The sequence below is a fragment of the Tympanuchus pallidicinctus genome, unplaced genomic scaffold (assembly GCF_026119805.1).
Source record: "Tympanuchus pallidicinctus isolate F22 unplaced genomic scaffold, pur_lepc_1.0 scaffold7, whole genome shotgun sequence".
NCBI lineage: Eukaryota > Metazoa > Chordata > Aves > Galliformes > Phasianidae > Tympanuchus > Tympanuchus pallidicinctus.
The window spans coordinates 21,498,581-21,510,650 of record NW_026294791.1 but is presented as its reverse complement, the minus strand read 5'-3'; the positions used below and the strand labels follow the sequence as shown (position 1 = coordinate 21,510,650).

General features: G+C 35.7%; 1 protein-coding gene across 6 annotated transcripts in view; it reads right to left on the bottom strand.

The window, feature by feature from the left end:
* KCNT2 (potassium sodium-activated channel subfamily T member 2) overlaps positions 1-12,070 on the bottom strand; it is a 143,480-nt gene that overhangs the window by 17,443 nt on the left and 113,967 nt on the right. For 5 of the 6 annotated variants that reach the window (XM_052667067.1, XM_052667069.1, XM_052667070.1 and 2 more), the window contains one exon: positions 5,264-11,873. In XM_052667067.1, coding sequence (XP_052523027.1) covers positions 11,762-11,873 — 112 coding nt within the window. In that variant the 3' untranslated portion in view covers positions 5,264-11,761. Of the gene's footprint in view, positions 1-5,263; positions 11,874-12,070 lie in introns of those variants that run through there. The other variant, XR_008202461.1, reaches the window with a different exon arrangement.

Here is a 12,070-nt window from a genome sequence, read left to right as displayed (position 1 = left end):
TGAAAATGGTGAAGCAAGCTTTCTCTCTCAAAATGGCTGACTGAATACTGCATGGTATACATTAATTTGTTTTGGATGAGACCCCAGTTAATTCTTAAGCCTTTTTAAAATACAGAAAGAGATCATATCAGATAGTTACACTGAAGAAAAACAGGAAAGATGCATTGAAACCATTTTTCATAAACAAATAATGAATTAATGTATTCATATGAATTACTCAGCTGTAATTAGTCAAAGTATCTTTTCATATATGCAGATAGCTTTCCAGTGTGACTGAAGAAGAAAGCATATTATATCCATGCTACTGAATTACTGATAGTAATAGGAGTACAAAAGCTTTCTTTTCAGAAAATCTAACAGGATTTGCCAGATCTCTATCGCTCTGTAAAGCTACTATTACTTTTTGTATTCAAATATGCAAACATTTTACAAAACATATCAATTTAGGTATTATTATGGAAATATAATAAATTCGAGGGAAAGTAAATGCTGATAGAGTAATCTGATAGCAAGATATTAAATTCCATTTTGGGATATTCAGGCGTGTACAAAGTAGCTTCATAATTAAGGAAAAAGTAACAAAAAGTAACATAATACTTAATAATCTAGAAGTTTTAGTCAAAATGTCTATGTGAGGTCTCTCCAAAAGTAATGCCTCCTATTAATTTCCCTGGAAACAGCAACAGCTATAAAGAGCACAATACCACTATTTGATAGAGCAAATTCTCATCTACAAAACACTATTTTTCAACTTAAGCATGACCATTATCTGTGCATTTTTACCAGCGATGAACAAGAGCCAGCACACCATCCACATGAAAATACACACCAGAGGAAGTGGCCCACTATTACTGCTGCCAATAGTGAAATACACCACCCACTGCCTCTCTGTGCTCACATCCACTGTTCGGTCTGTGGAAGTGTTCAGCAAGCATCAGTGAATGCCAGTGGGTGTCATTTTTTTCACATGAAGCAATTCACTGGCACAACTTTGCTTTACACGCACTTCCACGTCACACACCATATTGTTGGACTGCCCCTCTGTTGCTGTCTGTTAGATGGCAACAACGCGTAACGGGGATAATGGTGGAAAGGTTGAACCTCTTCTGCCATCCCATCAACATCCACCTCTGAAATCATGGGCCAACAAAATAAAACAGGAGGCATTACTTTCAGAACATCTTTTATACATCGTAAATTTCTGTCTGACTGAGAATATTGTTTGCTAGTCCCAGTTAGAATTAAATGGCCTTCACAGTAGTTATTGAGTGGACAGACTGGTTGGGTTAATGGAATAGCTTGAAAAAAGTTCCCTATAACTATGGAAGAAACTTATCTGATAGATATAGGAATCAAGACAGCAATCATATCAGTACTTTAGCTGAAGCTGAAGTGAGAAAGTGAGAATATTATATATGCATCCCAATTATTTTAGAAACATACATTATGATAATCAATGAATGAACTTAATTATCTGTCTTCCTGCAGAGAAGAAAAGTTTTCTGCAGTTGTTCAGAAAAACGTAAAATGTATTTCCGTTAGGAAATTCAAGCTTATGAACTGTTCAAGTCAAGGTTATGGACTGTTTCTTTTCATGATTTTTTTTCTCTCGGTTAGCAGGTTGTTTCTACATGTTGTCCACCAAGTCCCAGGATTTGAACTGCTCAAAGAAAATCTGATGTATGAAAATGTTAACTATCAAGAGTCTTGGTCAAAATGGCCAAAAATGAACAGTTGAAGAAATTAGATATTTTTATTTATGCTTTCTTCTAATTCAAGCTGGTGTTGCACTATTATGCCAGCAACAGCTTAGCTGATCTGCCCTGCAGATAGAGGTGAGAATTCTAGTTATCATACCTATATTTTATAACTGTGAGTGCTAACCTTTTTCCAGATAAGTAATTGATTGTTACCATGTCACAAAAAAATTGGAAATGCCAGGGAGATTATATTCAGAAAAGTAGACTAACTGTTAAATGAATAGAGATATGAGAGCTGTCTGCTTGAAATGCTTTGTATATATTTTGTCGAGTGACTTTATGAGAAAAAGTAACTCATAGCAGCAAAAATTGGAGCAATCTGTAACACAGAAGAGTTTTATATTACTATTTTTAAGGTAGTTCAGGATTTGTCTTTACTAGTTGCTTTTGCTTATTCTTGTTTTTTGTTTGTTTTACTGTGTCATTGACTTCAGCAGAAAATGACAATCATGAAAAACAGCTAAAGACTATTATTACAATACCAGACAAGCTTAGATATCAATTTTCTTGCAATATATGTTCAATGAGAAAATGCTTTATAAATTTTTTAAGTTCCCTTTTTCACTCTGCATCCAGTTCTAAATACATAGTTATTATTGGCAGACTCTCAAACTTAAAATTTACCAAGAAAACAAATAAATACAGTTGAAAGGGGAAAGAGATTGTTTCATGACAAGGAAATAAATGAAGTAATCTCTTTATTGATGGATTTTTAGTAAAAGGCAAAAAGTATGTTGCTATTATGCAGCAAAATATATCATAGAGACCCAAGGAAAAGTAAAAAATAATAAACTCTTCAAACTCTTTTACAAAATGCTAAATGTTTGTACAACTTTATTCACATCAGCACGTATGTGAAGAAAAGTCTTTTCCACTCTCTGTGTTTTGTGATACCAACATTTCCACCATGGAGGAACTGACAATTACCTTCACCCCTTTCAAAACAAATTTGAAGTTATGAACCATAAACAATTCCTATACAGCATGAGGCTGAGTCACAGGCTTTGTGGGAAGAGGCTGAGAGAACTGAGCTTTTCAAGCTAAAGAAGAAGAGGCAGCTTTGGGGGCATCTGACAGCAGTCCCTGGTAACAACTATAGGAAGGCGATCAAGACAGTAAAGCCAGGCTCTGCCCATTGGTTTCTGCTGGGAGGATGAGACAGGACACAGAGTAACACAAAAGAGGCTAAGGTGATGTATAGAGCAACCTTTTCCCTGTGAGGACAGGCAAGCAGTAGAGCTGGTTGCCCGTGGAAGGTGTCCAGCCTCCATCACTGGAATTGTGCAGGATCAGGCTGGACAAAACCCTGAGCAACCTGGTCTGGGAACATTTCTGGCCCTGCTTTGAGCAGGTGATGTGTATGCAGACTTTCTGAGCTTTATCCAAAGAGCATGATCCTGTGATTCTGTGACTGTATAAGTTTATATGATTATAGAAACCTACCTAAAGCTTGCTGATGTTCTGATTGATTGCAGAAGCATTTGGATGAGAACCAAGACTTTAGAGCGATAATAATTCTTCATGAGAAGGGACTTGATTCAGGATGCTGTACCAGGGCTCCAAAAACTTGCTGATGCAAGTTTTCCAATTAAATCAGAAAAAGAATGTTTATTTAGCAAAGTTTACTGAGTGTGTCAAATTGATGTGTGTTATGACTGCACAATTAGAATAACGCAATCACTAGCAAATAGAGATGTGCATCTGGCACGTCTCTTTGTAGAGAACATGCTATTAAATTTTGCTTTCTTTCTGTAACACATTTTTCCTAAACTATTTCATAACTTTTTATCTGTTCCCAGAACAACATATTCCTTAAAAAGTGAGATCCAATTTTGTGCTAGTCATGGTAGAAAACCTCTTCAAATTCATATTTTTACTGTTGAATTTGTGAGAAATATTTAGATTCTAATCTGTAGGTGAAATAAATACACCCTTATTTAAAACATGATGCTGATTCTTAAGGCTGGTTGCAGGCACAGGTGTTTCTACTGATTGGGGAATTACAAGCAAGCTGTAAGTTATAGGCAGGGAGAAGAGTAGGGGTGGAGTCTTGGGGAGAAGTTTTAAGTAAATGGGAGTTTGTTGGAAGTGAACAAATTTACAGTACTAGGAGGAATATAATGAGCTTGAGCTTCTATGGTAGGCACTCTGAAAGGGTAAAGTTTATGTGGTGAAAGTATCTCAAAATGTGGGGAAACTTTCAAAATGCTAATGGAATGCAATGGCTTAGGAAACCTTCTGAGATGGTATCATGTTGCTAGGAAATGGGATAAGGCTTTCTGCCTCTTTTGGTTTACGTGCTAGAACTTTGCTTATAGAAATGGCTTCAGTGTTTTGGAGTGGTGCAAATTAGGCCTGGCTTAGGTCAGCTTGTTGAAGGCTGCGGGTCTCTCTGGCTGCACTGGAGTTGCTGGCCTGGGAGACAGTTATGGGGGAGGTTTGAACTACGTATTCTTTCTCTTTTGATGATCATCTTCTTATGAGAAATTCTTAATTATTTCAGAAACGTTCCCACTGTTGCAGTTGCAAGGATGTTGGCAAAGTAACTTTGCTGTGTCAGACTCCTGCACTAAGGTAAAACTAATCTCAGGAAATACAAATGTAAGATTATTTTCTAGTTCTGATATTGGCTGGTTAAAACATAATAAGTTTTGCATTCATAAAATAACTTAAAACTATCTCTGAAAAAGCTAATCAGTAACAAGATTTTTTTAATTGGCTTTATAGTTGCTGGCTTGTTGTTTACATTTCTGCTTATTAGTACTGAACTAATGGGATTTTCTTTTTTACTTGGTCTCTTGACCTTCATTTGAGGGACTTCTGTACTTCAGAAGGTATTGGAGGAGGCTATCATATTTTAAGACCTAAGTTTTTTCTGTTTCAAAGCAATTGCTTTTGTAGTGCCTCGTATAGAAATATTCCATTCCACCATTTTCTAGTCAGTGCAGTTTTTTATAATGGATGTATGTAACCTAGAAGAAAAATTACCAGTGCAATCCAATTTAAAATGTAATTTGTTGCCTCGGATATTATATTGATTTGCAGTTGTAATCAGGATTGTTTTCCAAACAGTTGCATAGCTTTTTAAGATGCCCAGAGAGAACTCATTATTTTAGCTGTTCTTAAGCTGAAATGTATTCCTCTCCCTTCTAGGCATATTAATAAATTATTTGAAGAGGTTAGCCTGAAAACTGAAGTTATTTGGTACAGAGTAGTACTTCGTATGCCATAAGCACTGTGAGTGTATAGCAAAAGCGTAGCAAGCATCAAGAATACTGAATACCTCAAAGTACTGTGAAACATTTGAAAGTTTTGTTCATTGGATTCCTTTAAGTAAAAAGCTTATAGTTAGCTTATTATATCTGAGCGGTGTTCAGCTGTATTGAGGTCTTCATTTTTTGTCAATTCACCATTTCCTGAAAGCATTAAAGGAATTTTTTTTTTTTGCTTCTACTATGTGATGGAGGCAGTGCTGACAGTAGCTCTTCAGCTGGTGATAATGAAATGGTCTTAGGGTGGGATGTGATGAGTTACATAATTCTCAAATGTGGATTCAGTATTGTTGTTCATCAACGTTTAAAAAGTCCAAGTTTATAAAGGGAGGGCTGGTAAACCAAGTGTCTCTATATATTTCTAGCTATCGTTTGTACCTGCATGTAGATGTTTTCTTTCTTGTTCAAGTTGGTAATAAAACTCCTATAGTGACTAAGGAATTTTCTTAAAGAAACAGGCCTTGTTACAGCAAAAGTAATCAACATCTCCCTTTGTTTCCCATTGCCTAAGCTAAATTAAAAAAAAAAAAAAAAAAGCCAGAGGAAATTGCTCTTATTTTTATCTTGTGTTTGTCTACTGTGTTGTAAGGCTTCTCTGCAGATGATACAGCTGGGCTGCAGTAGCCAGATAATTTGCACAGAGTAATTCATGTAGCTTATTAGTGGAAACACTTAACACCTGAGATGAATTGGAGGGCTACATAAGAATTTAACTCCAGAGCTTGATTGGAACCAGTTGCAAATACTTTGGATTCTGGGTGTCTTTGTTTTTTTTTTTTTTTTTTTTTTTTTTTTTTAGAAAGCTACAGCTTGTCCTTGAAGGAAGGGGCACATTGTGAGTGAGGCAAGGCCAAAGTCATTTGTGAACGTTCAATATGCATCTGTGGAAATTCTCTTGTGTTAGTAAGTGGTGTCTTGCTAGTGTGTACACCAGAAGATTTTCTTCTGAAGACTAATGTTCTGCAACTAGCTCCTGTTGTGAATCTGTTACTTTTCTTCTTAGTCTAAATGCATTTGAGAGATAATCATTGGTCTCTTCTACTTTCCATTCAAGAGTCAGGTACGAAGTAGAAAAATCTCTGTGCTTGTTAATCTAGAGGAAAGGACAGGACTTAACTACTTTTTTTCATTTTGGCAATGAGAATTTCTACTTCCTAGTAGTCTAGTTGATGCTTTAGACTCATGTAATTTTGTAAAAATGACTGGCTCAGAGTGGAGCTCATTTTCTACCTCTGTACATCCCAGGACTTAGTACACCTAACATGAATGTATTACTTTTGCCTCCACTTAATAACAAAGCTATGTCCAGATTGTTTTTACTAAGCTTTGTTTTGCTGAAATGAAGGTTTAATAATGATTTTTTTGAATGCTTCAAAGACAGACTAGTATAAATACTGAAGAATAAGCAGTATGTGTTCTTGATTAAAGCATCTACCTAGAGAACAGCAGTCTGTCCAATAACTGAGTAATTACATTGGCTCTGGGGAAAAGTTGTTGCAATAAAGCATCTCATGGTTCAGTTGTTTTCTAGAAAAATGTCTTTTCATTGGCAGTGGATTTCCCACCTAGTTAGGGAAAAAAATGAGTATGAAAAAAAATGCTAAAGATACCCTTACTGTTTTGCTGTCCCACAACAGGACACTGAGCTTCAAGTGTGCCTACAGATGTAGGAGATAGCAATTATAGCACTGAGAGTTGTATTAGATTACTTTAATCACAGCTGTGATTTAATGTATATTAAAACTATAAAATGAACTTAAATAATAAATGAACTTCAGTCTATGCAAACCAGCTGGATCAATAATTTAACTGCTGATTCTTATGTGTATGGAAACCATAGCTGTACTTGAAGTAGTGAAATAACAAGCGTGGCTAAAATCAATTCCATATTCTACTGTGTTTCTGTTACTAAGTATCTTGCTTTGGGGTTAACGTCTGCATTCTCTATTATTTTTATAGGTATCTATAAATATCAGAGATCTCTTTGCATTTATTGTCTTAGTTTGTGGTTATGGCGGTTTCTTACATCATCTAAGTTTTTATTGGGGCTTTCTGAGGACTAGCACATCTCTACTCTGTCCTCTATTTTATCCTGTTTGCTGAGAATTTTGCTGTAGTTCCTATTCTTTGTTCCTTGATAGCTGATATTAAAAATACTTGAGTTGATGTCCTTGAGTATACTGTAGCTAATGGAAGTCTGAAAATTGAACAAGTTGACATAGATATTATACATTTAACACTTCCTAGATTATCTTGTTGAGAAAATGCATTAAACAGTACCTTATTTTAAAGAAGATAGTATTCTTGTGGGATGGAAGGCCTCAGGTTATGTTGATTTGCATTGTGGAGTTCACCTAAGTGGTGACAAAACTTCTGGGTAGACAAGACTCTCCTCAGGATACATTCTAATTCCTTTCAACATATTTTCTTTATTTTTTTGGTAGTTAGATAAGGAAGAGCAGATTAGGAGAAAGTCAGCTTTTCTTTTTGACAAGGAGAATGGCAATTGCTTTATGTTTCTCCATTGAGTATCTGACAGTTGTTAAGTCAGCCTCTAAGGAAAAGAAGGGAGTGAGAATAAATATCCCTCACTCTGTTTTTTTGATCTGAGGAGAAAAAAACTTTAGAGAAATTTATCCTACTTTACAGTGCTAGCAAGTATCCAAATTTTACATAATAAATTGAAAACTAGTTTGTAAAAACATCAAATTCTTGTTTTTTACTTTGTAAAGCAGAAGCATTTTCCTAATTAAGTTTCTTGAGTCTCTGGGAGTTCATACTTGTGTTCAACATCCGTTATTTGACAGCATCATCGCATCACTAGTATAGACAATAATGATTTTCTTGTATAGTTCATTAATATTTTTTTGCAACCTCTAAAGATGATGATCAGCAAGGTCTTAGTGATCTTTCATAGTGTTCATTACTTCTCTGCTCTCCCTTTAATGTATGTTCTGCATCAAGCAAAAAAAATAGAGGTAAGAAAGTTGAAGTGCAGTCCTTTAGACATATATTCAATGTATGTCTGTTTCCTAGTGCATCATATGAAGAATATGCATGATATTTTAAGCAGATATCTGCATTTATGCCTCTAGCTCGAAAACAGATTTCTAAATAATCTTGTGTACTTGATATTATTAGGTAGTACTGCTTGTTTTTATTAATTTGTTTTGGGATTGTAATGACTGATTTTATTCAGATATCAAGTAGATTTCAGCTCATCAAAGCCTCATACATCAGTGCTTCAAATTTACAAAATACTTGTTTTCAGGATTTACTGCCTAGAAACTACAGAATTGTGTTGTTTTGGGTACATTTGCTGTTACTTAATTTTTCCTCCATAGCAGAAACCCAAAAACTATTTATTTTGCATTTTATTGGTGCAGTAGTAAACAGATGTATAAGAAGTCTTCAGTAACTTAAATACTTTGAAGTACACGATTTGCTACAAAGGTAGGAAGCTATGGTTGAAGGAACTATATTATAACAGTTTGACTTGGAAATTAAAATGAAAACTTCATTAACTCACACTACTACAGATTTTGAGAACTCAAGTTGTGTTAGTGCGTGTTCTGGAACTGGAGTGGAACAGTAAAGGAAACACAATGTATTCCACGGTAATACCTATTGTGACTTTTTATTGTAGAATAAATAACATGTTTCGTCCCTTTGACTTCCAGGTTTCCTCGTAGTTGTTCAAGGAAGTGTTTGGTAAAGAGAGCATGTCTGATTTACTATTAATACGAGTTACAAAGAGAAGAAAAAAAAGTACATACAGTTAAATACAGACTGAAATCTGCTGTTTTCTTTGATTGAGTGGGGAAAAGATGTTATTTGGCCATCTGGCTTCTGACAGTTGGTTCAGAATTTAATCACTTGCTTTTGTAAATGATCATAAGTTTAATCTCTGTATTCACTGAGTGAATTGTCATCAGACACAACTCTGTTCAAGTCTTCTGGACCCAATGACTCTGAAGCTTTGTCATCCCTCCTCTAGCATTGAGCATGGATATTACTTTTTCTCAACTTGATCTCCAGTCCAGCTGTATTATATTGCTGATAATCTTAGCAAGAAGCATGTGAACGCAAGATTGCCTGTAAAGTGATCCTCAAAGAACTGCCTTCATGGCCATCAAGGAATATGCGTGCTATCTCATTCAGTGTTAATGTAGAGTACTCGGTATGGTTCTTGAAAGGCTTAAATCCCACTAGAATGGGGTCTGCAGACGTGCCTGGGGAAGCAAAGCTGTTCTGCTTCCAGCATGAAAGGTGGCACATCTTGAATCACGGCATAGAGCAGTGCATCATCAAGGTGTTATTAGACTTGTCTCAAAAGAAGCTGCTAGCTTTTACCTTGCTCATCTTCCAGTAGAATTTGAAAAGAACCAAGCATTTATATTCAGAAAAATTATCTTTGCTTTATTTTAGGCATGCTGCAAGTTGTCTCTACCTGTCTCTAGGGCTATTGAGCAATTAAAAATCCATCAAGTCTAGGAAATATCAAGTGACAGTAGATGCTACTGTTCCACTGAGTTGGGTAGAAAAATGGATATGCCTAACTACTTATTTCTACTTGTTTATAAGATGGTAAATGCCAGGCATGGAGCCCTAACTATTCTTGTGGCAGAGAGTCTTTAAATCTGTTGCGGTTACTTCAGGCAATGTACAGATAATGTCTGGATTGGATGACTCCAGGATATACTGTGTGAAAAGCAGAGTAGCTTGCTGGTTGTGGATACTAGGCATGTTTCTGAAATTCTGTTTGCCTACTTGAGACTGTGTTAGAAAGACCTTCAGTATGAAACACAGAATTGTTCTAATATTTTGGAGTGAACATTTTATAAAACACTTCTCTTGCTTGGAAACATACAACTGGCATAGTCTTCTCTCTGAAGGTATTAAAAATAGAAGGCTATTCATTTTACAAACAATTATTTCTATGTGATAGTTTCTATGATGCAATCTGGACAAGATTCTGTCTAAGAGATGGTATGAGCAATTGTTTCAATTGCTTTGAAGCATCTGATTGCTTTGGTTTGCTCTAAGACCTCTAATTCCTTACAGTTTAGTTTTGGAAAAATTAAGAGGAAGAGAAGGAATAATAGCAGACCTTGTGTTATTCCTAATAGGAGTGTGATGTGATTTTTAACATACTTGCAGTACTGATAAGCATACTTGCTTGTTCTTCAGGCAGCTTGGCATTTTATTTTTCAGAACAATATCAGCTATGCTTTTTTTCCAAATAATAAAAAAAATGTTTTTAGAGAGGATTTCTCTGTACACAGAGAACATCAAGGGAATTCAAAGAATTATTGGTTCTGCCACTTCAGTCCACATGTCAATTTTTTTGTAACAGTCCTGTATTGATTGTTGTAGCAGGATGGTTTGAACCTTAAGGACCTTCCTCCCCTTTCATGATCAATGGCAAAGCAAGAATGTTTTGAAGATTGTGTACAACTATGTTTACTTCTGTAAGTAAATTCTTGACCAAAACTTCTGGGATTCTTGTATATGTAGACTGGAGATTCTGTAGCAGCTTCAGATGCTTCATACACTGTAGATGCTTTCTTGCGTATTGAATGCCAAAGCCTTCAAATCCATTTAATGTAGTGCTCCATTTATTTTGTGGAATAGATTACAAGCTTTTCTTGTTTTCATTATGATATGTAGTTTCATATGAACAAGTATCATATTTGGGTAATATGAATGGGGTATGCTTGTAGTTTGAACAGTTGGAGTTCTGACATCGCCATGGGAGTGGGAACGATCTGTGGTTTTAGTTGCTCCCTGGAGAGACACTTGCATTTGGCATCATCCATTGAGTCTTCTTGCTACCAACTTGATTTAGTGGATGGCAACCCTCCTCATGGCAGGTAGATTGGAACTTGATGATAATTAAGTTCCATTTCAACCAAGCCGTTCTGTGACTGAAAATTCATGTTAAATGATTCATTTTTCATCTGAGCTACAGCTGTTTGTAGCTTCACATATTCTTACCAGATTTTTGCAAATGTAAAGGACTGCTTTTATATAATTCCTTTAAAGGTTCTGCTTTGCTTGCTCTATGAATTGTTCCTTCTTGAAATGCCTCTGTGAGGTTCTCTGAGCTTCTCTGAGCTAATTTTTCAGTAGATGTGCCTCAGGTCAATCTCTACAGTGTGACTAAGCTGTGTCATCTGTAAACTCACAGAGCAAACATTCAAGTCCTAGAGGCCATAATGGGAGTAAAACAAGGCTGTTCAAATATAAATGGGTGACAAGTTAAGCTTGAAAATTATCTCAGAGGTTGTATTCTTGGCACAAACATCCTCTTTGACAACTTTAAATATTAACTTGTTTTCTGCTACGCATACATGATCCCTTGATGGACATCAGATAATCTTTTATGATTTATGTCGGGAGCTTACTTGCAGACATGCTGCCACCTTGATAGATATACTTAGAAGCTTCTAAGTGAAACATTTTGGAGTCTCTTCTTTAATCATTTCTTCATATTGGTTAAATCAAACAGTTTTCTGCTAAACTGAAGTTCAACTACAATGTTGAACAGGCTACAAGATGGACAATCATGAGGAAACTCATAAGAGTTTCTAGAGACCGTGTTTCTAAAATTAGTGACTTACCCACTGTCACTTTGTTTCCAAAAACTGAATAAAATGTACCACTTAGTTTTCAAAATGATTGGAGGAAACTATATGTATAAAACTGTTAATTTTGTTGAATTGCATATCAAAGTTGTGTTTCCTCTCTGGTATCTTGTCCCACTGTATTGCAGAAGCTGTCTTTTCGGCTGGATGCTGTGTTTGGAACATAAGCCAATGGATCAGGTCGGATCAAGTATCTACAAAAGAAATTACAATTCTTATTGAACAGACTTGGCACAAGCAAGGATTAGTAAACATACTATTATAATGTTGTTGGGAAGTTCTGAGGAAGAGTTAGACTTAATCCTGTTTCTGTTGGTTAACTTGGACAAGTTGGCAAGTCCACTCACATTAGATAGTAGTTTCACACTGTGTCTACCTAGGCATCATCTGT